Raw genomic sequence first — 26,447 nt, forward strand, 5'->3', positions numbered from 1 at the left:
AGCAGAGCAGGGGCTGGGCAGGCCGAGGGGAACGCTCCAGCCATGGAGAACGTTTGCCTTCTATGGAGATCTCCTTCTGCACTGCTGGCACGGAGGAGAGGCCTCAGCCTGCACAGACGCGGGGAAGGGGGAGCAAAAACATCCAAAAAAGCTCAGGGCTGCCCTCGCAGAGGCCTCCGGCAGAGCTTCACACCACCAACCCCCCAGAGCCCATGCCCGGCCAGGCACGGGCTCGCCCTGCTCCCAGCTCCTGCTCCTCAGCTGCATCCCAAAGCAGCCCGCATCCTTCCAGCCTGGGAAACGCGAGCAGGGAGGAGCCAGGCCAGGCCTGAAGCATCCCACACCATTCCCACAAGAAAACACCCCGGACCACAGAAAAAGTCACAGCAGCCTCTGGGTATATATATTTTTTTTTTGGTTGCATTTCATATATTATCCAGTTTCACATTCTCATAGGATCAGCAATTATAGAGCAACTTATTCTCAAATCTTTTAATACAAGCGAGACAGCCATGGTCAGATAATACTTAAAGCACTTCAATACCAAGCAATAAGATGCTAAAACAAAAATTGCACAATTTCTTGTTTACTATGCCTGACTGAATCATTGGTACAGAAGACAACCCTTCTTTTTCAAGCTTTTAACTAAACATTAACTTATCTTACAGGATTACAATTTCTCTTTAATAATAATAATAATTAATTGCACACAAACACACAAGAAATTCTTTATGATGCATAAATATTTCCTTATTACACATGGTACAAAAATACTCGTACTTTTTTTTTGTTCGGTATTCCCATAAGGATGGCTGATTATTTGGCAAGACTGGATGCTCTCCAATCAGAAGAATGTGGGGGGGAAAAAAAAAAGAGGTTAGATATTTTACAGCTGTTCTATATATAGAAGTTTGAAGAAGGAAAAAAATAATATAATAACCCTGACTTTAAAACAAGCAGAATGGATGAGAACAAAAACCCAGTGCATCATACTTAAAAAAAAAAAAAAGGAAAAAAAAAAAGCATTTTTCAAATTTTTCTGGTCGTCCTGGAGAGGGGAGGGTGGAGGTGGGAGAAGGGGTGAGACAAGGACAGTTAGTATTTCTCAAAGCCAAGTCTTCACCGAAGCAAGAGGAAAACCTTGATGGATCAATCCGTTGGGCCAAGACCTGTTGCTAACGGTTACACAAACGCTAGAACAAACAAACTTACACTCACACAGACACAAGTTAAGTGTTTTAATTCATGCCAGAAAACATGCAAAACCCATTTTTGCCTTTCGATTCCTTCAGCCGAGCTGCCCCCGGGGCAGGGAGAGCCTGGGGAAGCCCAGGACCTGGCCCCCGGCTGGGTTTCAGTGCAGCCGGATGGCAAAGCTCAGGCAGGGAGGAGGTCCTGGGGATGGCTTGAGGGAGGGATGCAGGGAGGGACGGATGGAGAGAGGGGTGGAGGCAGCGCACAGCCCATGGCTGGGGCCACGATGGCTTCACAGTCCAGGGACAGGGGTGCTGGCAGCCCGGGGGCAGCGCGGCGGGGCCAGGCGCGTTGTCCTCTGGCCACGTACCAAATCCAGAGGAGAGGGAGCGATCGTCCCGGCACACCCCTGTGCGGAGAGGCAGGGAGGAGGAACACGAGCCGAGGGCAGACACTGCGGGAGAGGAGCGTGGTGAGCTGGGCCTGGGTCCTCAGGGTCCCCCGCAGCCTCCGCCCCAGCCCAGGGCCTGGGGGGTCTCCCTGCTCCCATCCAGGAAACCCAACCACATCCTCAGGTGGGGGTGTAGGGCTGAGCCCAGGCTCCCATCCCTCCTCCCCAGAAGAGTCCAAGGAACCCGAGGAAGAGCAAGAGTAATTAATTACTTACTAATGAACTAACAAAACTGACGAGACTTCCATCCTTGCTGGGTAGCTTCAGAGGGAGGATACCAGCGCATCTGGAAAAGAAAGCCACGGCAGAGGTCCATGATCCAGGATTACCTCAGCCAGAGTACAAACCTTCAGCTCCTTCAAGCCATCTGCAAGGTCCATGGAGCAAAGATGTCTCCAGCACAGGAAAGGAGGCTCCAGGGTGAGCTCCAAATACTGCTTGAATAGCTCCACCCTCAGCCACCAAAGGAGGCATCTCAAGACCACACATTAAAACCAGACAACCTCTACAGGACATGTGTGGGGGAAGAAGTGGCTCATCTACTACAGCAGATGCCCATGGAGTTTTCCAAGCCCCAACCCTGCTACCAGGAGCGGCTCCAGGCAAACCACACCATGGGAAGAACTTGGAATAGCTGCAAACCAGCAAGACTTGGAGGCTTCCCTTGGAAGCCTTGGAGGCAGGTGCTTGCTGCCACATCTATTTCTCAGTCCTGCTCCTTGCCAAAGAAGGGGCTGGATGGGGACCTAACAAGCAAACAAGGGACAGTAACTGAACAGACACTTTCCAGCCTCTTAGGAGACACAGCGAGCTGGCAACACCCAGCCCCACAGCCTGGGACATCCAGATGATCCCATCTGGTCAGCAGGGCCAGTGTGTCCAGCTGGGCTGCATCAGCAGCTCCGAGCCTGAGAGCAGCAGGACACAAGCCCATGCCACTTGACTGAGCACAGATCCAGCAGCAGGAGCAGCAACTGGAACTTGGTCCTGCTAGTGGAGCACGGCAGCCACCCCCCACTCCTCCCTCCCCAGCTGCCAGGAGAGAAGCCCAGCCTCAGCACGCTCAGGAACCAGCACAATGATGGACTTGGTTCTAAGATGGGGAGAAAAGTGGCAGAAAACCCCCTGGAGCCCCACGTGAGCCGCTCCCCTTGTCCCATTCATCCTGGCACAGATGTCCCCTCACCCCAACAAGCCTGGCTAGATGCTCCTCTCCCAAGGATGTGCAGAGACGTGCAGCAGACTGCTACAACCTCGGCACTGCTGCCTGCAGCGGCCAAGCTCTCTCCCCACAGGCACTGGGGCTGCAATGCCAGGAACTGCAGCCACACGAGCTGTGGCCCTTGAGTCCCTCTCCAGGAGATGGCTCCTAAATGAGCCCTGCCAGTCAGCAGAAGCTCTGTCCTCACAGGAGCCTCTCATCAGCTCAGAGCAAGGCCAGTTTGGACAAGACTTGAACCACCGGGTCTAGTGGAAGATGTCCCTGCACGTGGCATGGGGGTGGAATGGGATTGGTTTAAGGGCCCTTCCAACTTGAACCATTCCATGGTTCCATAATCTGCTGGACTCTTGCCAGACACCTTCACAAGGCAAGTGGGTGGCACTAAATCAGCTCCCAGCTGGCCCCATACCTCACTTCACGGCACAGCATCCCAGTCAGTCCAGCCATGGGAATCAAGGGCATGGATGTTACCAAGACCCCCCTCCCAGTGAGGGTTCCCACCTAGTGCCAGCACCAAAGTGCCACACAGAGTGTCTTTTCACTTCTCCTTTAGCCTGGGAGAGGGACCTTTGCTGCCCAGTCAGGGCCACCACACTGTGCACAGACAGCACCCAGGAAGGCTTGGCACAGCATCACTGACAGCTTACAGGGCCACCACAGCTGCCAGAGCAAGGACAGGGGTTTCTTGTCCCCTGTCACCAGGAGGTGCTTGCTCAGCAGAGCCACATCTCCTCTGCAGCCGTCCTCCCTGGCCAGTGTCTCCCACTCCACACCCCTCCCCTCGACAGCTGGAAGCAGTTTCCTCCTGCCCAGCAGTAACAGGAAACTCCCCCTTCCTTCCCAAGGCTGGAAGTGCTTAACCCTGAGAGCTGCCTCCTCCCCACGTAGGCTCGGCCAAGCAGCACGGCCAGGCCATACATGAGCCAGTACAGCCCAGCCTGGTGGCACTCCATCCTGGCCTCAGGGCCACCTTCTGGCCCCCCTGCAGAGCCTCAGCGCCTCCACTCTGAACAGAAGTCCTGATTTTCTCTTGAAACATGCACTGTTTGTAGCTCTGTTTGGAGCTAGTTCATAGCTAATAAACCATCACTGCAATGGACCACCCCTCCTTGCCTTCCTCCTGCAGGTCTACAATGCTCACACACCAAACCCACCCAGCCTGACCCACCGTGGCCCCACAGGCCCCCAGCCCAGCCCTGCATGCAGAGGGGTTCAGCCTGGAGCCCTGCAGGAGCTGCTACAGACGGGACAATCCTGGGTACAATCCAAGGCTCTGACATGCTGGCAGAGTGAGGGAATGACCTGCCAGCTCTTTCAGCCTACAGAAAGATTAAGGGCTTGATGGGATGAGGGTACTGAGGAACTCAGTAGGAGGGAGGGCTCCCAAAGCCAGCAGAAAACACTGGAAGCTGTGGATCAGAGGGAGCAGATAGCCAAGAGGACACTCTCTAGGCACCTGCCAAGACAGTTTTCTCTTCACACCCCTCAAAATACTACATCCTTCAAGGAGGAAGCTGAGAACTGATGGAGATGTTCAGTGCTGGGTGAGGAAAGCAGAGCAAGAGAGGCTTTTACTGGAAGAGACGCTGCTGTTTCTGGAGAGGCATTAGCTCACAATTGGAAAGGAGTCTGGTCACACCACAGACACATCTCCTGCTCGCAGGGATGAGGCAGCCACTGCTGGCCAACTGCAGCAGCCTCATGCTGCTGCCTTCAACATCTGTCCCAGAAACAGCTGGAGAGGAGAAATGCGTGCCTCTGCCTTCCACCTCCCAGAGGCCAGGAACCTCTCCCTTTCTGCAGCACAACACCAGGAGCTGCCTAAAAGTCACAATGAAATGATAAATGGGGCAGAGAAACAGCCCATCAGAGCTTCACCTCCTCATCAAAACCTCCTCTGTCTCTCCCAATTGCCCTCAGAATTTAAGTATCCAATTGTCCACCATCCTCAGGGAGAGCACATCCTTCAGAAGAGGGGAAGCAAGGACCAGGTACACAGGTCCCTCCTCAGAGTACCTCTGGCTTGGAGGACCTGCCTTTTCTCCTTAGTTACCTCGAGGTCTGCAGCCAGCCCCAGCATCTTAGAGCTCCGATCTATCCCTACAGCTGGAATGGTCCCCAGGGACCAGACAAGCACAAAGCACTCCCCGTGCTCCTGGGAGCTGGTAGGATCCAACCAACACATCCAAAAGCTTCATCTTGCTGCCAAGCTGCTGAAGGGCAGAGCAGCATCCTCACTGGTGCTGCTGAGATCCTCAGCCTGGCGAGCCACAAGCGCCTGGCAGGTGGCACTGCAGGTCACCGTGTGCGAGCCCTGGGCAGCCCCCGCTGAGCAGCAAGAGCTGCTCTGCTCCGTCCGGAAACACAGCCCCTGGAATGCGACCAGGCACGCAAGGACAGGCAGCACCTCACCCACTGGTGTGTGCTGGACACACACCCACCCCAGCAGTGGGCACTGCACCCCAGCCACCTGCTGGAGGGCCCCTCGGGGGCTGGTGTGGGGGCATGATGAGGTGTAGGAGCAGAGCAGCTCAGCCCACCACCAGGAAAACCAGATGCAGTGGGAGTGAGCCCGTGCATCTCCCAGGGAGCTCTGGCAAGGGAGAGCTGGAGGATCAGCACACCATCCTACACCAGGGCGAGGAGCATGTGGGACAAGGCAGGCACTGATCCATCCTCTTGCTTAGGAACATTTTAACAGGTGTGCATCCATCCATCAGTCCAACGCCTTGCACCCCTATGGCTCAGGGAGACACACCCCTCTCTGAGACTGCAGCAAACAAGCATTTCCCTTTTTACAGCAAGTTGCGTTGTTTTCTTTCGTGTTGAGCCAGCCAGGGAGAGCCACTGTTGGCCACAAGTCTCTTCTGATGGCCCAGCAGTCCCTTTCACCCACCACTCACTGAGGACAGCTGCTCAGGAGCATCCCCTGCTTGGAGGATGCTCAGAGCATCTCCTGCCTACTTTTCCCTGGCTAGGAGGGAATTGCTGGCTTGGGGTTGCTTGGCCAGCTATGCCACCTCTATGTCATGGAGTTTAGAAAGCTGCCACAACCATGAACGTCTTGTTCAAGAGGCTTCGCATCTCTGGGAAGCATGGAGCTTGCCCAGAGAGAAATAATCCTGGGAAGTCCCTACACGACAGCACCAACAGGCAACAAGTTATTAGGGACAGAAAATTCATCCTGTCTCCAGTCTAGGGCGGGTCTGTCAGCTTAGCTGCAGGGGAAAGGGGCTTTGGAACCAACCTCTGCTTTCATCAAGGGGATAGCCTCAACCCAGTGCCAGGAAGTCCCAAGGTCCTTCCAGGCTCTTGCACAACCCCACAGCCATGATCCAGGACTGCTCCCTCCAACCACCACTCACTTGGACAGGTCCCAGAACCAGGTCCCAACCTCTGCCATCTGTTCAAGGTCTCCAGTGGATGCTTCAAGGGAACCTTGGGCAGCCCCCTCCCAAAAAGACTGGCATCCCTATGCCCTCAGGCCTTGACCTGGCTGACTGCCTTGGAAACACCTACCAGGGTCTCCAGGCACCCAACACATGTGCTGCGTTCCCAAAAACACCATGTGGCCATGTTTTTATGGGCCAATCCTGCATCCAACCCCTGCTTCCCACAGCAAGTCCTGCCCAGAGCAGAGTCCTGCTCTCAGGAGTGTTGCCACAGCTGGAAGCATCTCGGCAAGAGTTCTATAAGCGTGGATAGCCCTGGCATCCCCTGCTGCCCACTCATAGCCTGGTTTAGAGGCACCCCAAAAGCAGTGGCTCCGCCTCAGAGACACAATGCAGCCCAACCCCATCCTGCCAGCAATGCTCAGACTGCCTACCAGGACCAAGCAGAACAAGACAAGCTGTATCATTGTCCCTATGCCTGTATCAAGCTCTTCCCATCTTCCCAGGAGGGGAAATTATAATTCTGCACATCTTTGCACCTCACAGTTTTCTAAGGGCAAAGGCAGACCTGGGCCCTCATCTTTGGTGGCTTCTTTTCTTATCATCACTTCCACAGAGAGAGGAAAAGGCCTGCTCAGAACCACAGCAGGGAGACCTGAACCAGGGCTCATTTCCTTCAGTCAAACATCAACCATCCCCCTGCCAACCAGTCCCAGGCCCTTCCCTCTTCCCAAGCTCCCAGTCTCCTACACCACACAGCCCTCTCTCCCAGGGCTGCTGATTCCCTCCATTACAGCTCACACAACCTTGTCCTGCCTGTGATTTCAGGCTGCAAGAGAGAAGTCAAGCTCCAGGTAGGAACTGGCTCCGTTTCTATTACCAGAGAGGAAAGCAGTGAGATTAGACCCACGATTAGGGCAGGGTCTGTCCCGGTATGCGATTCTGGAACAAAGTGACCGGCAAGTGCTGTTGTCTAAGGTGCCCACTAAAATTTAGTCGTGTGCTATCAACTACCACGTCACTCACCTCCCCCACCGTGTGCCAGGAGTGAGGTCAAGGTGTATTTCTGGTTGCCCTCGAAGGGTCAAGGTTGGGGAGAAACCAGGTTTCTTTCAGGCCGAGTGGCAGGGTGGTCTCTGCCCCAGCTCAACCGGGCTGCTCCCCTCCCACAGGCAGGGCCTGGCCGAGCCTGGCTCAGCTGGGAGGAGCTGATGTAAGATGGTGCCATGCTGTGTGCGCCATGTCATGTGCTGCGAAGTTGGAGATGTGGGTTAGAAAGAAGGCCTGGCATCTCATTCCCCAGGCTCTGGTGGGTGGGTAGCGTGAGGCCCATGCACTGGGTTGCCAAGGAGATACGGGCTACAGAGATGGGCAGAAGCTTGCAAATCCCACAGTGCACCTTGGAGGAGAGATGGTTACCTTACCAGTCTTTCCAGACGTGGCTGCCATCATGCTTAACACTTCTAGGAATGGAGCTGTAGTACAGCCACTCCACTAGCTGCAATAAGGCATCACTAGGGCGTCCCATCTCCAGGGACAGCTCTGAGCTTCGGGGCTAGCCTGCGCTGGCATCATGGCTGGAGTTCACTAGGGACATCAAAGGAGGGATTTGAGAGAGGGTGGGAGGGAGGGAAGGCAGATGGGACAATCTTAAAGTCAGCAGAGTCCCCGGTGGGGCAGGGTCAGGCTACAGTCACAGCTGCAGCAGCCCGGTGCCTGCCCGGAGCATCGCCAAGGCATGGACGTGCCAGGAGCGGCAGCCATCGGCTGGGAGTGGCTTACCAAGGGTTCCCGAGGCCAGGCCAGCCTCTCACCACCTCCTGCCCCTCATCCCTCCTGCCAGCCCGCTAGGCAGCTCTTCAGGAGACCTGGCCAGGCCACCTCCTCTCCCCGTTGCTGAACTCAGCTCTGCAAGAAGATGAGCCCTTCAGGTTTAAATCTCTTGTGACAAGATCCTGGTTTAGCTACATCCTCCAACTTCTTGCCTGTCTCAAGGCTGATCACTGTGGAGCTGCTACAGCTCTGGCCATCCCCAGGGATGCCCTCCAGCCAAAACCACTCCACCAGGAGGAAGAGCTGTGACTGTTCTGGGGAATAACCCATAAGCCCACCACACGAGTGAGCCAGCCCAGCCCCTCCCACTGAGGGCAGAGGGCTCAGCACATGGGGACTAAGGGCACAGCTTTTAGCCCAGTTTGTGAGCAAAAGTCATCTCCCTGTTGTGCTCCACCCTCAGCTCTGCAAGGGACAGGGCTCCAGCCCAGAGCTGCCAGCACGAGTAATGTTTAACCCCGCTCAATTTTATTGGTAACATATCCTGTGCCAGGACATGCCCCTGCGGGGTCAGCACCGGCTCAGCACAGCCAGGAGCGGCTGGGACTGCCCAGCAGCCTCTTTGGAAAAGAGCTGGGTCCAGGCTCAGCCTGGAGGGGCTGCACTGGCTCCCTAAGTTTAGAGCCCGTCACCACCCATGGACCCCCTTGGGCAGGGAGTTCTACCTACACAAGGAGCTCCTCAGGGTCTTATGATGAGGCCAGACAACCTCTTTGGAAACCAGTAGCTCACCAGCTGGAGGGCAGGAACTAAGACCCCAGAAGGGAAAGACGTAGCTGGAGGCCTCCTTAATACCCTCCACTCTACAAGAGCAGAGTTTCTCCCTGACTTTGCACCATGAAGTTTTATTGGGACCCTCACACTTAGGGTCCCTATATAGTCACCAGTGACCACTCTGGAAGAAACTGCAGTAAAAGTTCCATCTCCATCAACCACCTCAGGCCAGAGGGGTTGATTTTTCCTGGTCCTTCCTTCCAGGGACAATTCAACTTTGATCACCACCCTACACACACAAGGAGCAGGAAGACACTTCTCTCCTGGGCCACTGAGGAGCACAGCATAGCCTTGTAGTTGTGGGCACCACCACCAACTTCTGGAAAACACCAGCAAGCACAACCTTCCTAGTAAAGAAGCAGCCTGGCTCTGGAGGTCCGGGGAAGAATATTCCAGTGCTCTTCCTGGTCCTGTCCTGAGCCCCAATGTACTTCTCCCTAACCCCCCAGAGCTTCAGCCCAACAACAGCTCACCTGTAGAAGGGCAGAAGCAGGAGAGATCTGCAGGTGTGAGAGGGGCAGGACAGAGGACAGGAGTTGGCATCCACTCCACATGGCATTTGGGAAGCAAGCTTGGCTTGAAGCTGGGCAGTTACCATCACAAAGCTTGCAGGAAGCAACAGGATGCCCAAGGGCCAACATAGCTCACTGCCAGCCAGGACAGCAAGGTGAGAGGACACAGCTCCTCCTGCTCTCCATTTCAGCAGGGAAGAGTAGGAGTCAACACCCTGCCTGGCAGGGCAGAGAGCAGAGGCTAAGCCCCAGTGCTCAGTCCCACTGCCCCGGTCTCCCATGGCACCACTAGGGGAGCAGACACAGAAGCAGGCAGAGCACAGCTGGCTGGTCACACTGAGCAGGGCAGGGACAGGGGTTCCAGCTTCTCATGGACAAGTGCTTCAAACCAAGCACTTTAACTTGGAATTAGGACACTGCTACTCTGTTTTGGCTTGCCCTTTGCATGTTCATGGTTTCAAGGTTTATGTGGTCTCTGTACATTAAAGCATCCGTGTCAGACCAGAACAGGCATCCCTACATCCTCAGCTGTCAGTAAGCAAACCTGGGGACACCAGGCAGCTGGTTGCACCACCATCTGCACTTCCAGAGGCTCATGCATGGAATGACTCTCCTCACTAGCCTGTACCGAGGGTGGCTAACACCCTGTTCCATCACAATTCCTCACTCTGGCAAGGCTCTAGTCACTTATCTCCTGCAGGACACCCTCCTCCAGCTTTGGAAGTGTTCGAGTCATTAGGCTGAGCCCCTCAGTTTAGCACGGAGCTAAGCCTGTTGCTTTTGCTGTGGCTTGGGATGACATTTCATAGCTACATTACGTGCAGCAAGTGTTTCCTCCCAGCAGTCCCTCAGTGTAGTTCTCTGGCCATGGGGAGCAACAGGACCGGCCAGAAATCGAGCCCTGACTCCCTCCCACCCGCCTGCCCCTTGCGGGAAAGCAGGCTGGACCTGCAGGGTCAGAAATCATCACCCAGCTGTGCCTGCTCTCGGCTGCACAGAGCCCTCCTCGGGCTGCCCTGCCGCCGGGAGCAGGCTCTGCCCAGGAGCCAAGGAGCAGAGGCCAGGGTCGGGGCGGCCAAGCGGAGACCGCGGGAACGGGAGCGCCGTGGCGGGAGATGGGAGGGCCCAGCCCGGCACGGGAGGTGGGGAGCGACTCACCTGAGCGTGAAGAGCGGCGGCCGCGGCAGCAGCGGCCGGGTACGTGAAGGCGGCGTGGGGGATGGCAGGGGTCAGCTCCGTGGTGTACAGGGGGTAGGGAGCCCACGCCTCCGGGGACGCTGGGATGAGAGCCGCTCCAGTCAGGTCATCTAGACAGGAGGAGGAGACAAGGGGACAGCGTCCCAGTACTGGCCCCAACAGCCTGCTTTGCGAACAGGCTCTGGATTGCCCACCCCAGGCTAAAGCTTTGCGCTGCCATCTTGATGAGGTATAAAATCCGTGTGCGTAGCTGCTCCTCCAGCCTCCCAGCCTCGGCAGGAGAACCCAGGAACGTGTTGCATTACAGCCCCATGTGTGCTTTGGACATTGGTCCACACGGGCAGCAGAGGGGTGGTGTTGTGATGCACTATATAGGTATTTAGATGTTCTGCACTGGGTGAACTTTTCCCATGGTACCCCCTGGTAAGGTGATTTGTCCCTTGAAGCCCCTCCCTTCGCCCCTCCTCACTGTGTCCCCTTGGCTGTGGCCTTCCGTCCCCGCCTCCCATTCCGCGGGTATAAATGTCCCTTGAGTTGGGCGTTCTCTCTCTCTTCTTCACCTGGAAGCCCTACGCAGCAGATGTCCCCTTCCAGCTAATAAACAGGACATCAGAACCACGTGGAGAAAGAGCGCTTCTCGTCCTTTACTTCATCCATGTAGGATCCGTGAGGGCATAAATCCCAAGCCGGGGGGATTTAGAGCCCGAAACTCACGGATTCCTTCAGGGTGGTGCCACAGGAGGCAGGACAGGGGGCTCAGAGCCACATTACAGGTCACCCCATAAGCCTCAGCAGGGCTACTCAGCCCACCAGGCTACACAGAGGGTGGTAGCACAGGACTCATCCTTTTTGCTTCACATTTAGGGATTCTTTAAAAGATTCATAGTATCACTTGAGCTACCAAATCCAACTTTCATGTCTGGACAGTTCTGTGTTGCCCAGATGCCTGTTATTTTCCCGTGGCTCCAACATCCTGCTGGCCTCCCTGCCCCTGGCAGATTTCAGGCAGAGCAGAGATGGGTCTGGGCTCCTTTCCACCGAGGCAGCATTTGCAGAGTTGGGCCTCTCTCAGGTTGGAGCCATGACCTCCCAGCCCCTCCCAGCATACTCACAGGGGTCCCGTGCAATGAAGTGTGCACCCAAGGCAGGGTGGATGTTGGTGGGGTTGGGTGTAGCCATCAGCTTGCTCTTGGCCATCTTCGTGTTGGCTTTAGCGAACTCTAACCGCAACGTCTGGGGGTTCTCGGGGTCGAAGCGGATGCCCTGCCACAGGAGAGAGCACAGGGGTTTCTCAGAGGTGAAGCTCCAGTCCAAGCACAGGCTGTGGTTATTCATGGAGCAAAGGCCAAGTGAGAAACCAAGGCCACCTCACTGCAGTCACATGCCCAGATTTTTGTCACCTCACTGCAACACTCAAGTTCCCACGTGCTTTTATTTTTACTTTTAGCTGGCCAGGACTAACGTTAGACCCAGGACCAGTGTTTCCAACATGAGGGACACAGTTCTGCTCCTTATGTGCAGTTCACCAACCACTACAGCAGGGATGGCTACCGACACGGCTCAGGAAAGGTCTGTCTGCTGAAGCTGGGGTAACTGTCTATACTGGAGTTGGAATAACCCCCATCTGTGTGGGAGCTCCCCTCTACACCTTCTGCCAGCCTGAGCAGAGGCACTAGTAGATGTCAAAAAGGCCAAGGCATGGTCTACAGCACAGCAGAACCATGTCCTGCTGACCAGATCCCACCAACACTCCTGCAGGATGGGGATCATTTTGGGTGCCCTTTCCATACTGACCATCCTCAAGATATTTTCTTGAGTCACAGCAGGTCCCCACAGCTTCAGAGCTGTCTTCCAGTGGTCAAAAACTACACAGAGACAGCTTGCATCCATTTGCCCAGGCTGATGTCAGCCTTGAACAGCTCTCCTGCCTCCCTGGTGGGATGGTGCAGGATCATTTCACTTCCATAGTCCAGGGCACAGCTGGTAGAGGACCCTGCCCTGTCTCTGCCCTCAGCTTTGGGTCCAGCAAGGTACAGGGCCCAAAGCCCCTTCAGCCTCCCAGAACTTTGGGTACTCACATTCAAGGCGTTCTTGGCTGCTTCAGCGCCAGCCCGGCTGTCGAAGGTCACAAAACCCACTGGCTAAAAGAAACAACACCTATGTCAGTTTGGAAGATTCTTCCAGCTCCTCAGGCTGCCTTGCCACTCCCTCTGCCCCAGACAACCAGCAGAAGAGACCATCCTGAGCTGCACAGGGGCTTCAAGCAGAGCTTGGGTCATTGGCTCAAGATTCCTGCTCTCCATCTGCTCCCACCACAAATGCTTTGGCATTCTTACGTGCGGGGACACCCTGACAAGCCCCCAGCAGGGCCACCCCTGCCTTGATCAGCGTGGCAGTGGGGAAGGCTGATGGCAGCACAAGGTTTGAGGCTGAAGCCTCAGGGCTCACCCAGGGCAGCAGGAGAAGACATGGAGATACTCAGAACACTCTGGGTCAGTAGAGCCCCTCTGTGTAGCTGGTCTGGCCCAAACAGTGCATTACACAGTGAAATGGGATCCTTCCCCTCCCCCCTCTTGGCATGTCCAGTTTGATAGCAAAAGCCAAAAATACACTGGCTGGAAGGAGGTACCTGCTTTGAAGTCAGCTTGATCAGTGACCCCTCATAACCCTGCAGGAGAGAAGAAAGCAAGTCAGTGTCAGGCTCCTGAGGAGGCCATGCTACAACCAAGACACAACACAACAGCTCCAGGAGTTCCTGCAGCACCAAGCCCTCCACAGGGCAGGGGCCACAGTAGAAACAGGGACAATAACACTTCTTTTCCACCAGTAGAGAAGATTGGGGGCAGAGCAGGTATTTTAGCCATTCCATCCTGGCCCTTTGGGAAGAAATTCCATTTTCTAGCTCTTCATCCAGCTACAAAGATGAGCACCCTGCCCTGGCTAGTGCCTAGAGAAAGCAGAGCACCCTCCCTGTGCTAGAGGAGTGCAGACAAGGGAACCCCACTTCCCATAGGACAGCCTGGGTGGTTATTCGAGAAGGATGGGGAGTTTGGGGGATGAGGACACTTCCTCAAAGAAGGGCTGGTCCAGCTGAGCAGCAGGGCTGACCAAGCAGGTTTCATCAAGCTTAGAGACAGCACGATTCCAATGGCAGGCTCCAGCTGGAGGTTCCCAGTTGAGCACAAGTCATGGGATCCTGTGCTGTCTTCAGGTTCCCATGTCACCCTTACTTCCCCTGACAGACCTTTGGGGCCAGGTCATCCACAAAACAGCATTTTCCCCTCCAAAAACCAGACCTGAAGACCTCCTTACCTTGAATGGCCGGAAGAGAAGGTAGAGCTCTCTGGGTTTGATATCCACTGGAAGGCCACTGACAAACAGCGTCCGTACCTAGGGGAGAGGCCAACCAGCCGTACTGAAAGGAGATGTTTGGTGCCCCAGCAGGAGCACAGAGCACAGCTCAGAAGTGCACTAAGAACAGGACACCTTGCATCAAAGGCCCATTAACCCTTCCCTGCAGTAGAGGAGTGTTGTCCAGGATAAAATACACCTAGCCCTTTGGCCTCCACCTCAAAGGATTGATGCCTTTACAAAAATTCAGTCCCTGGCATCATGGCCTGGGTTGATGAAGGCATGGACACCAGCCCCACAGCCTGACAGGACCTTGCTGGCTAAACTGGAAAAGACCACACACTGCCACAAAAACTAAGCTTGACGCATCCCAAAGGTCCAAAGGGTTCAGTACAAACCCCAGTTCTCTACAGATCACATTCTAGATCTCCTCTCCTCAACCTACCCTGGCACTTTAATTCCATCACCAATTCAAAGACAGCCCTGAATTTTGAGAAACATCTCACTGCCCCACTCGTAGCTTTTGACTTCTGCAACAGCCCCAGAACATCACTGCAGGAAGATTTTTGGGTCCATCCCACCTCCTTCCCCAGCACACCTCAGACCCTTCAGAAGTTGCTCTCATACCCACTCTCAGAGCAGTTATTCTGCTGTGCCCAGCCAAGAGCAGCTGTGCTGGGCCAAACCCCTGTAGCCACCTGCTCCTCCCAGGCTGTTCAAGTCATGGACCAAGTCCAAACACACTCATGTCAAAGCAAAAAACACAGTGCCAGGGGAGGATTTCAATAGATAATCCATTAAAATGATAGATAATAGTTCACTTGAATAACCAGCAAGAGAAAGTGCTGAAGGCTGATGGCCTGGGAGAACTCTGCTCAACAGTCAGACTCATCATGAACACCTTCTCCTTGCACACTGGCTGGCAGACTATTTCCATGGGAAGCAGCATGATGAAGCTGCAGAGGCTTTTTGAAAATCAGCACAGAGCTGGAAAGGGAAGTTATGCACAACCAAAGCCATGAAGACACTTGTCATTATTAACAAGGAGCAGGAGCCCCAAGCCAGAGCTCATCTCCTGGCCTGCTTCCAGCACAGAGTGACCCCATTATGTTTGCAGGGCAGAAGGGCTCTGCTCCCTTTTTTGTTCTGCTCAGCCATTTCCCCTTCTCCAGGCAGAGTGAGCTGTATCCAAAACCACTTTTACCAAGCATACGCTTGCCCTGCTCCTGGGCTGGAGGCAGATCTGGAAACACAGGAGTCCCTGCCTCTGCAATTCTTTGGGGGCAGCCAGATAGAGACTCCATCACACAGGGAAGCTTCTCTTACTTATGGATGAAAACTCACCTTCTTGAGCTCCTGTGCCCAGGACAGTCCTGCCAAGGCAGAAAAATGCCATTCCCAGGGTAAAGCCCTCAGGATGAACAGTGATTGTGAAAGGCTTGGGGTGCTCCTGCTCTCCTGTGCATGCTAAGGGCTGCCACTGTCCCCCCCTAGACTAGTGTGAGGAGCCCTTCTCTGGCCCAGCACATCTCAGGAGCAGAACCAGAGCACCCCTCCCATCCCCTCCCCTGGCCCTTCAGTATGGATGGCTCTACCACACACTGTTGCTTTGCACTGTCTTGGGAAGCAGAATGCCATTTGCAGCACTCCAGGAACACTTTCCAAGCCCAGGCTCAGTCTAACAGGCTCCCCAACTATCCCACCCCACATAATGCCACTGTTTCCTGGCTTGCTGGCTGCCTCTAAGACCTCAGTGCTTGCACTTCATCATGAGCTCCACAGAGCACTCGCAGTGCGTTCCCAAAAGACCCACGGCCATCTCTTGCAGGAGAGAAGCGCAGAGCGCGGTGGCACACATGTGCCTCAGCCATGTGAAAGCATTGTCCCTTTTCAATATTTCAGGATCCAAGTGCGCTCAGCCCCCAGAATGGATTTTTCTTCCGAGCAGACAGAAATCTGCATCCCTGTTGGGTCTCTAAATGGCCCTGTGATGCGTCACTTGGTAAGTCCTTGCGACAGGCGTGACAGGATGGAAGATGCCTGGTGGCTCAGGGAAGCGGGAGCCAGAGCTGGAGCCCTCACATCAGCCTGAACACAGCAAAGCAGGTGCTCAGGAAAGCTCTTTGTCAGAGGTAACAGGCTCCCAGTGCCAGCCCCATAAGTTGCTGCCAAGGACAGGAGCAAGAAATCTCTCGCTGGCCAGAAGTTTCCCTTTGGCCTCCAAGTCCTGTTTGTCACCATCCACAGCATCGAGAAGGCATTGGAAAGCCAAGCCACAGCACCCAGCAAGGGCTACCACTGCTCCAAAGCCTGGGCAATTCCAAATGCCACCAGCTAACCTCTCCAAAGAGGGTCTCGAGACAAACTAAGGAAGCCCCTGCTCAGAATGGCTTGTTGGAAGCAACAAGACCAAGCAGATGGTTTTATCTCTGCAATTCAGCACATCCATAAGTGACCTAGAGAAGGGTAAGGAAAGAGGGAGACCAGGATAACTTCTGCTAAATCATGCCCTACTTCAAGTCCATGCCGCCCAACACTGAATCCAGCCTCCGCACAGTGCATCTGGAAAAGGCAAAGGACAAAAAACACCAAACCAAACCACCATCAAAAACGTCCATCCAGGGCTGGATGAGGAACTGTCTGGGCCAAACTATATGTCCAGACATCCAGCAGGAGCAGATCTCCAGGAATACCATGTTCTTCTGCTCATTCTTAGGCTCTGATGCCAGGTGAGAGCAGTCACAGCCCACCCAGGACTGATCTGAGCTGGACACATGGGCATGGGGGGAAGCAGGACAGGGAACAGCTCTCCCCTAGGACAGCCCAGTAGAGTCACACTGCTGCAGGCCCTGCAGAAAACATTCTCCCTCCCCCATCCCTGCCCCTCTGGGGATGCCCCCAGTCCAAACACCTGATAGAGATGGAGGAGAGCCATGGAAAACAGGATTCATGCCAGGAGGGACAAGACCATCTAGGCCATCTCTTAGAGAGGGAGGATCCCAGCATAGCTTCCCACGCAGGAGGAGGAGGGACATGGACACACCATTTAGTCCTCTAGTTCTCAGTGTCAGTCCTCACACAGCTGCATCTCCCCAAAGAGACACACACCTTGGGCCAGCACAGCCAGGAGCTTCACACCAAGGCTGCAAGAGAGCCAAGCAGCAGCACCTGCCTTGTGCTGCCACAGCCCCAGCGCTGCCAGGAGACCAGCACAGCTCCCACAGCTCCTGGCCACAGCTGCTTTGGAGTAAGAGCTCTCAAAAGAGAGCTCCGAGCTGCCCTGCAGCCCAAAAAGGGTCGAGTTATGTCAGAAGTGTCTGATGCAAGGGCACAGGTACCCATCCCCTGAAGCTGCAGTGATTGGGGTTTTTTTGTTAGAACACGGCTCCAAATCCCCCTCCCAGAGCCAGCAAGGCCGACCCTCCCCTGAGAAATCAGCCCTCCCACTACATCACCCACAGCACAGCTTGGGCTACTCCAGCCCCCCAAAACTGGCCTGGTCCTGGATCCATACTTCCAGCACCTGCAGCACACCAGCCTTTACCAGCAGTGGCTCAGAGACACCTGAGCACAGGTACAGCAGGAATGTGCTCCAACGCCTCCCCCACACTGTGCCTTGGACATTCCCCCTCTCCAGGAAGCCACCCCAGTGTCGTGGCAGCTGTTCCTAGAAACGAGCCATTTCCCACTAGTTCACACCAATAGGTCCACTGAGCCATTTCCTATGCCACCAGCCCCATGCCATCCTGCTGAGGACAGGGACGAGCTCTGCCACAGCATCCCAAAGGCACTTTCCACTTCTGGCAGCCACTCTGTGGTGCCAGGAGCGCAGGGATATGGACCACAGCTTTTCCCATTGGCGAGCATCTCAGTGGGGTGCCTGCCTGGTATCGGGGGTCACCAGCGAGGGCAGAGGGGGACACAGAGCCCCGCTCCTGGCCACCGCGATGCAGCCAGGGCCACTTGACGCGAGAGCGCTGGAATGCGGCGAGGCTGCGGCTGCCCCCGGAGCCGGGACTTATAAGGACGGGAGCGGAATGGGGCGGCGAGCTTGCACAACAGGGCTGCGGGGAGGGGAGCGCACAGAGTCCAGCGGCGGGGCTGAAAAATGGGACAGGATCCTCCTCTCGGTGTCTGACACGGGCCGTGGGGCTGCAGAGTCCTGCCTTTGCAACCCGGGGCCGCTTTGGTCCTCAGCACAAAGTCCCAGGAACCGCAAGGGAGGAGAAAACTGGAGAGAGAGATGTGCGGTCTGTAGGAGGGACAGCTCGGCAGGCAAGCAGGGCAGCCTCCACACCACGGGGCAGGAATCCCGAGAGAAGGGGCTTCCAACTAGCTACTTCACCGCTCCATGCCTCAGTTTCCCCTCCACCAGTCAGAAGAGAGGAGGCAAAAGCCGGGGGGCTGCTGCCCTCGCAGAGCTCCGGTGTCCTCAGGCAGGATGACACCGAGCCCCAGCAAAGGATCAGGCCAGGAGCCGCTCCAGCCCGGCAGCCCAGAGCCTCCCACCCACTGGAAAGATGTTCACCCATCCCCAGAGGGGAAAGAGGGCCTTGAACCTCCCCCAGCGCTTGAAGCAAGGCAGGCTTCAGGCATTTCCCTCCAAAAAACAGCCTTCTGCACGAAAGGCACAGGAGGACCAACGTCCCCCTGGCCCAGAGGGAAGAAGGCTGACCACAAGCCAGCCCAAGTGCATCAGCATTTTGTCCCCAAGGCTGTGGTGTTCCACGCTGCTCATAGCCAGAGCAGCCTCTCCCCAGCAGTGCTCTTCCCCCACGTCAGGCAGGGGATGTCAGTGGGGTTCCGCCACCCCTGTGGTCAGCGGGGGAAGACACTGACAAGGGGGAAGCAGGGAGAGGCACCAGCCCCACTCCGGGAGAGCAGGAAGCACATGGGAGCTGATAAGTCCAGGCACAACAGGACAGCACCCAAGAATAGACCTCGGCCCTGGCAGAGGAAGCACTGCTGGTGTGGCTTTGCCATGGATGCCTGCTCCTGCTATCCAGTCCCGTCACCTCTGTCTCTGCAGCCTCTCACAAAAAGAACAGCACCCAGATGGGTTTGGACCTCAACAGGGGCTCAAAGCCGAAGAAACATTTGGAAAGGTCAGCCCCACAAACCCCAAGAGATTACTGTCCAACAGGGCACAGGGAGGGGCTGGCTGAGCACCCTCAGGTTGCTTTCATCACCTTTCACCTTGCCAAGAGGTTCACTAAGCCAGAGGCGACAGGCTCGAGTGCCACAGCCAACATGCTGAAGGACACTCACACCCATGCTGGCCCTACCCAGCCACCACACTAAGCCCTGGGCTCCAGACATCCTCGCCCGCCACTCTCTGGTGTTGGGGACCCACAGACACCTGTCACCATCGGCTGGAGCCATGGACTTTGCCTGCTATGGACCAGCTTTTCCTGCCCACACCCAGGCACCTGCTCTCCAGGCCGGAGACAGTGGTGAAACAGGCTCCTCCCCAGGGTAGAGACTGGCAGGAGACATGGGTCTGGAAGCAGGACCCTCACAAGAAATGTTCTCACCTCAGATTTTTCATTGAGTACATCTGTATCTGCCTCACCCCACCACACGATTCCTGGGCACTTTTCAGTCCCATGCCTCCAGGACACATCCAGAGGCAGCAATCTTTCCTCAAATCAACCCAATCTCAACTCAAATCAATCAATCAATTTGGGTCAGCACACCAATGGCCATGCCCCAGCCCCATGCAGCATGTCAGGTACCTCCACAGCCCAACAAGCAAGGACTCCATAAAAGCCAGGTGATGGAGAGCTGAAAGCTCACAGCAGCTCTTCACTGTGGACAGCAGTTATCGGAGTGTCACCGCAACACAGAGAGACTTTTTGGGAGGACAACCACCCACAGGACTAAGCCAACACTGCAACAGTCCAGCTCTTAGCAAGACAGTGCCACTAGACAACAGGGAAGGGATGTGCTACCAAAATGTGGACCAAAAGTGCCAACCCGAACCCACAACACACTCTCTGGCTGCTCTCTCCCAATCCATGGCCCATGTTGTGCTTCAGGCCATTGCCACAGGTGACCCAGGGCAGTTACACGTTGAGGGAGACACAGGCCTCCCATCCTTGGAAGTAGATGGGAAGGACACACATCCCCAGGCCAACAGCTTCTGACCCACAGACACACCACAACTGACCCCACAGCAATGCAAGAACCTGTCACCACCTGCAGCAGAGGAGAGCTGGAACCACCCCAGACGGGGAGGTCAAACATTCCCACAGCTTCTCCTGGGCTGTGCAGCAGGGCTGGAGAACCTCCACAAGGGTAAGGCCACCCACTGCGCCCTCAGGTTTGCAGCCACCCCAGCACACCAGGACCCTATGGGGCAGTGGCCAGAGCATCCTTGCCAAGCCTGTAGCACCCACTTCTGCCATGCCAAGGGCAGGGTCCCCTGGTGCCACTACTTCCCCCATATCAGATGTGCTGCCTGGCTCAGGATCACACTCAGTATGAGCCAGGTTCAGCAGCTCCAGTGTTGGTGCTGCCTCCCACCAGGTCCCTTCACAGGGCCAGGCACACAGGAGGAACTTGGTTTCCACTATCCCACAAGGTGCAGGAAGATGCTGAGTCTTGTAGCAAGGTCTAACCACTTCACTTCTACAGTCATGCCACAGTGAAGCTTCAAGCTGAAGCCTTTATTTCAGGCAGAGCTCCACAACAGGCAGCAGCATTGCTCTGTGACCCCAGCAGCAAAGTCTCCCTGATTTGGCATGGCCAAGACCAGCAAACGCAAAGGATCTTCCACTCCACAACCTTCCACATTAATTCCAGCAAGAGTCTTGAATTCCTACAGAGCCAGATCCTCAAGCAGAGCTATGAGGAAGGACAACAAAGGCTGAACTACTCTTGGCTACCTCCCAGACATCTCAAAGGACATCCTTCCTACTTTGGTGAGGGCAGAGCAGAGACCTAGAAAGGGAACCATTGAGTTTGGCCCTTCCCAACTTCCACAAGCACCACCAAAAATCCATTAATTCTGAGGCTAAGGAGGGAAAGTCCTGCTCAGCAGCTCCTCAGATTAGCCAAGGAGGAAGACTAATTCCTGAAGCTGGGTCTCATTTAATAGCCTAGGTGGCAGAAGAAAGAAGTTGCCACATCATGGGGACTAGTTGAGTTGGGATGTCGACGCTCCGACTCGTGTCTAAGACATTTAGATTTGAAAGAGTGAGAGAGGAGAAGGAAGCTCCTTCAGAGGGTATTCACAGGACACAAGGAGATAATGGGCAGATTCCCACATCCCTCCTCCTGTCAGAGCAACTCAGTGCTCAACTCAAGACCAAGAGTATGTCTGGGAACACATCAGTTCCCAGAACCCCTGTGTGCGTGGTGACTCCAGGGTGTCTGCTCAGCCAACAATCTGTCACTGACAGAAAGCTCCATCTAGCACTTAGGGGACTTTTAGGATGCATGAAAACAGCTCTGAGGCACCGTCCTGCTTCAGGCGGGCCAAGTGCAAGAGGATTAGCGAGTGGTGGCTGTAACTACTACAGCTTCATGTTCCTCATGGTGAAGAGCAGCATCAGAGGAGACATTTGACTCCAGAACTTACACTAACCTTATTTGTTTGCAGCTGTAGAGCTGGAATCCACACATGCACGAGGTATCTAGGTCCACTCAAGCAGAGATTACAGAAGTCAAGAGATGCCTGGCACCAGTCCATGAAGTGCTACAGACATCCAGCACATAACACAGCCCACTCACCAGCAGCATTCCCAGGCAGTTCCGGCAGCCCTGGAGTGCAGCAGCTAAGGAAAAAGGGATGTAAGACTTGCTACTGAGGAGGTTGTCTGGAAGCCAAGAGTCTTCTGCCTCTCCAACAGAGAGATTTCTAACCCACAGCCTTCCATGGACCAACAGGGAAAATCACAGAATTACATAAGGATTTGGTTTAAAAGGGACCTTTAAGAGCATCCCATTTCACCCCTTGCCATGGGCAGGGACACCTTCCACTAGACCAGGTTGCTGCAAGCCCCATCCCCCCTGGCTTTGAACACTTTCAGGGATGGGACAGCCACAGCTTCTCCGGGCAGCCTGTGCCAGGGCCTCACCCTGTCACATGGAAGTATTTCTTCCAAAGAGGACCCTCTCTGGCAGAGTTTAGCCAGGTCCTCACCTGGGCTCTCCCAGCACAACTTCACATTAACGCTTCCCACCTTCAGCAGCCTGGGATCCCCAAGCTCTACCTCAAGAGCGGCAACCACCAGCCATGAAGCTGCAAACAGGCCCTTCCGACCAGCCAGGAGGACACACAGGATAACCACAGACTTCAACTGCCAGTTTGAGCATCTACTCAGCCAGCTCCAGATTCCTCCCACTTCCGGAGACCTACAACTTCCCGGTGACTTCCCAGAAGAGCAAGAACTAATTTCTAGAGTAGAACTAACACGTCTGCATCAGGCACTCCAGAGAGCAGGGTGAACACACAGGGTTTTATTGCTATGCAGCCATGGACACAACACCCAGTGTCCACGGGAAGCATGAGAGCTCCTCCAGCCGCTGGGAAAAGCTCTGCCTGCCACAGGGGTGGGAGTGCAGCACCTAGGCAGCTGCCTGTCCCTCACTACCCTTCGGGACTGCCAGGAGAGATGCAGCCACGCAGATTGGTGGCTGCCTGGAAAATTAAACAGAAGATAGCAGCAAGTGGGGAGGGATCGCGTTTGGGGAGGTGTCTGGTGAGGAACAGCAGGGACTGACATTAGGCCCTGTTTGTTTAACATTCCCGTTAACGACCTCGAGAGGAGCGAGAGGCATTCCTGTCCTCCGCATGTCACCAGCCAGGAAGCGGCTGCGAGATCCAGGGGCTCACAGATAAGATAAAGGGAAAGGCTGAATTTGGGAGCTTCGCCCCGCTGTATCTGGGGCACACGGCGCCCTTCTGCGAACGCCTGGGGAGGCGGTGAAGGAGGTGCATGGTGGGGGGGAGTGGGGGGGTGGAGGAGTGTCCGCAGCGCCAGGATCTGGCAGCGTTATCCATGCAGTGTGGGAAAATATTCCAGCACACCCTCCCGCATATGTTGGGACCGAAGGATTCCACTTTGCACCGAATGTATTTATCGCTCTGTATCAAGGGGAGCTTCTGGGCAAGAATTTGGGCCCCCAGACCGTGCTGGGATCCTGAACACAAGGTCACTCCTTATGCCTTCACTAGCCTCTGCAGTGAGGAGCAGCTCCTGGTCAGCCAGGAGGTACTGGAAAAACAAGCATTCAGAGTAGGCTCAGGGTAGCCACCAAGGAGCTCAAACTGTGCTCACCACCCACAGCATTATTTCTGGTGGAGAAAGGACTTTCCAACAGAAATCCCACCAGGGACTGGGAGATTAACCCCCTCACCAGTCCCAGCCTAACCCAGGTGGCGAGTCTTGTGCTGCAGCCCTGGGTGCAGGGTGACAGACACACCCAGCGAGGCCACAGACCATCCAACAGGGCGGACAGACCGTGCCCCTCCCCGCACGCTCCTGGAGGCTGCACAGCGGAGAGCAGCAGCTCCTTCTGTCCAACCCCTGCACGCTCCCCAGGGATGCCATCTTTAACTCAGTTTTCCAGCCATCAAGATTCACTCCCAAGAGGACCAGCCTCTCCAGAGGGTGAGGATTTCCTGAAATGCTCCAGCACCCTCTTTGCCAAACAACCACCTGGCAGTGGTGAACACACTGGCTCCTGCCCAGCACCAGGAGCACACCCGACCACCACCTGTGAGGCACCAGCTCAGCTGGAGCAACGCCACTGGGATGGGATGCACCAAGTGGCACCAACCTCGGGGAGCTTTGCAGGCCACTGAATAACTGGATTGAGGAGCCGCATAGAATCTTGTGCGCACGCATGCACAGCCTGTGAAACCCCCAGGTACCGAACCTCCCTCCACCGGGAGCGGCACGGGGCGCCAGGTGCTCAGGCTCTCAGCCCACCCACACCAGTGCCACCCGGTGACGCTGGGACATGCCACCCGCAGCATCCACATCTCATTGCACCAGCGCATCACCTATGCCCTGCTCCACGCTGCGGGCAGACTCGCTACAGCCACCACCTGCCAATCCATTCCACGCCATTACTCGGGTCACCCTCGCCGGGGCTGAAGCCCAGGGGACGCGCTAGCCCCGAGTCAGCTGGCGCGCAGGGCCCGCGCTGCCCCGGTGGGTGGTGGAGCAAGCCAGGCGCCATGTTGCGGCGTCGAGAGCGCACGGAGGACAGCGAGGGGAGGGGACTGAGCACCTCCCCAGTCCTGAGGGCCAGGCGCGGAGGACTGCAGCAAAACGTTTCCAAGGCCAGGCATTTTCCAGAGCCCTCTCCAAGATGGAGGGCAGCTAGTAACCCACTATGGCAATACCTGCTCCAGAGGTGCAGTGATGACATCAGCCAATGGCTCCAACAGCCAAAGCGCAAATGTGGAGGGCTGCAAGCTCTGGCATGGGGCTACAGACAACCGACCCTTACTAGCCTTCCCAGCCCTGAATCCAGCAGCATCCAGGCTCTGGCTTGCAGTGGCACCTGGGGAAAGGGGCTGCCAGCAGGTCAGCTCAGTCCTCCAGCCCCAGCCAGGCTGCCAGCCCACACGGGAGCCGGGCAGGGGCTCCTCCACTATTGTCCAAGTGTCTCCCTTGCAGCCCACACGGGCAGAACGGTGCTGGATCCAGGAGCCGTCCAGCTACAGGGATGTGGCAACAGGACACCATGCCCACGGGCACCGGTTGCGCTGGATGGGGCGGGGACCTGCCAGCCCTCTGCCCCACAGGGCTACAGGGACACCGGGCTGAGCACGGGACTCGCCCTGCCCGGCCCCGGCTCCTCCTCGGGGCGGCCGGGGACTCCAGCACCAGCTCGCCAACACCTCCGCACTCTGGCTCCCACAGCCTAGCCCCGGCTTCCCAGCCCGCAGCAGCCCAGGCATCTGGGCTCCGGTTCCCCGACGTCCCGGGGGTCCAGCCCTGACACCGGGTCCTCTATTCCCCAAAAGAGGCGCTGCGCTCCCTCCCGGCTTCCCCGACGCCCCGGTGCCGCCTCCGCGGTCCCCGACACCGCCCTGCTCCATCCCCAACACCCCAGCCCCGGTTCCCCGACGACGCTGCGCTCCACCCGCCGTCCCCCGACACCCTGGCGTTCCGTCCCCGCCGCCCCGTCCCGGGTCCTGCTGCCGCTCCCAGTTCTCCGCCGCCGTCGCGACCCAGCCCCAGCCCCGTCCCCGTCCCCCATCCCCAGCCACTCCGGGGTCCCAGTGCCGGCGCCGCTCGCAGCTCCCCGCCGCCCCATCTCCCATGCCCAGCCCGGCGCCCACCTCCTCCTCGACGGTGCCGCCGCCGTTGGTGTGCTCGGTGTCCTTGTTGAGGTTGCTCATGGTGGGGTGCTGGGGCGGGGGGTGGTGCCGGCTGCTCCGGAGCTCCGCGGGGCCGAGCCGGGGTGCCGGTGCGGTGCTGGTGCGCGGGGGCGGTGCGGGGCGGTGCGGGGCGGTACGGCGCTGCCTCCCGGCTCACATACGGCGTCCCGGGACGGCGCCGCTGTTAAGGGCCGGGCCGGGCGGAGCGGGGCCGAGCGGAGCGCAACGAGCCGCAGCTGCGGGGCCGACGCGCCCCAGCCCCAGCCGCCGCTCCCGGTGCCGCCACCGCGCACCGAGCAGCGGGGCCGGGACCCGCCCGCCTGCCCCGCCCGGAGCCGCCCCCGGCCGCCGCCGCCGCCAATCCCGGCCCGGCCCGGCCCCCCGGGACCGCGGGGAGTTTTTTGTTGTTGTTGGGCTCGAGTTATTTTAATTATTTTTTTCCCCTCCTTTCCACGAAAAACTTTGTCAACTTTGATGAACTTTCGGGTTTCGACTTTCTTAAAGGGCCCGCCGGGCTCTGATCTCGCGGCGGGGCTATGCCGTTCTCTCCGGGCATCCCCGGGGCGGGGAGATGTGGCTCAGCCCCGCGGGGCTCCGAGAGCCCCGGGACGGCACCCTTGTGACCCCCGATGAGAGAGCCCCGAGCCCCAAGAACAGCAGCCCTGGGAACTCAGCACGGGGATCCTGTAACTCCGGGACAGCAGCCCTGAGCCTCGGGAGAGCAGCCCCAAATCTGCCCCGACAGCTTCTCCGGTCCCCTGGGGACAGCAGCCTGGTTCCTCCTGCCTGGGCAACCCCACAACCATCCTCACAGACATCGATGTGTGCCCCGTGCGGAGCCATGTTCCTGGGCCTGGGAGGAGGAGCAGGGTTTGAGTCATAGAATCATGGAATCTATACGTGGTGTAGGTGGGAAGGGACCCTAAATTTCGTCTCATTCAACCTCCCTGCCATGGGCAGGGACACCTTCCACTAGCCCAGGTTGCTCCAAGCCCCATCCAACCTGGCCTTGGACATTTCCAGGGATGGGGCAGCCACAGCTTTTCTGGGCAACCTGAGCCAGAGCCTCTCCACCCTCATTATCCATCTTCTTTCCTTTCTCCCTGCCCACATGGGTGCCCAACTGGCCACATCCTAAAGCACAGCCTGCAGTTGGATAACATGAGCAGAAAATGGAATA

General features: G+C 56.6%; 1 protein-coding gene across 3 annotated transcripts; it reads right to left on the reverse strand.

Annotated features, from left to right (window-relative positions):
- Positions 1–380: 380 nt before the first annotated feature.
- Positions 381–25,592, reverse strand: RBPMS2 (RNA binding protein, mRNA processing factor 2). 3 transcript variants are annotated; one of them, XR_005258148.1, is made up of 9 exons: positions 25,229–25,592; positions 13,888–13,965; positions 13,205–13,243; positions 12,654–12,716; positions 11,688–11,838; positions 10,537–10,685; positions 7,684–7,846; positions 1,862–1,931; positions 381–1,648 (listed from the first exon to the last, which is right to left on the reverse strand). XR_005258148.1 is itself a non-coding variant. In XM_038147178.1 (8 exons), exons 1-7 carry the CDS (start codon positions 25,286–25,288, stop codon positions 1,869–1,871), a joined length of 603 nt encoding a protein of 200 aa, XP_038003106.1. In that variant the 5' UTR covers positions 25,289–25,590; the 3' UTR covers positions 381–1,648; positions 1,862–1,868. The 3 variants fall into 3 exon arrangements, 1 of the variants encoding a protein (XP_038003106.1); XR_005258149.1 differs by having other exon boundaries at positions 7,679–7,846; XM_038147178.1 differs by lacking the exon at positions 7,684–7,846 and having other exon boundaries at positions 25,229–25,590.
- Positions 25,593–26,447: the final 855 nt, after the last annotated feature.

This window comes from Motacilla alba, chromosome 10, assembly GCF_015832195.1.
Source record: "Motacilla alba alba isolate MOTALB_02 chromosome 10, Motacilla_alba_V1.0_pri, whole genome shotgun sequence".
NCBI classification, from domain to species: Eukaryota; Metazoa; Chordata; class Aves; order Passeriformes; family Motacillidae; genus Motacilla; species Motacilla alba.

Excerpts from the sequence above, each read along its gene's own strand:
- RBPMS2 (XM_038147178.1), bottom strand. The coding sequence starts at position 25,288 with ATGAGCAACCTCAACAAGGACACCGAGCACACCAACGGCGGCGGCACC. Across the intron at positions 13,966-25,228 it reads GCGGCACCGTCGAGGAGGAG|GTACGGACGCTGTTTGTCAG; the intron begins GTGGGCGCCGGG and ends CCTCTCCCCTAG. Across the intron at positions 13,244-13,887 it reads TTCTCTTCCGGCCATTCAAG|GGTTATGAGGGGTCACTGAT; the intron begins GTAAGGAGGTCT and ends TCTCTCCTGCAG.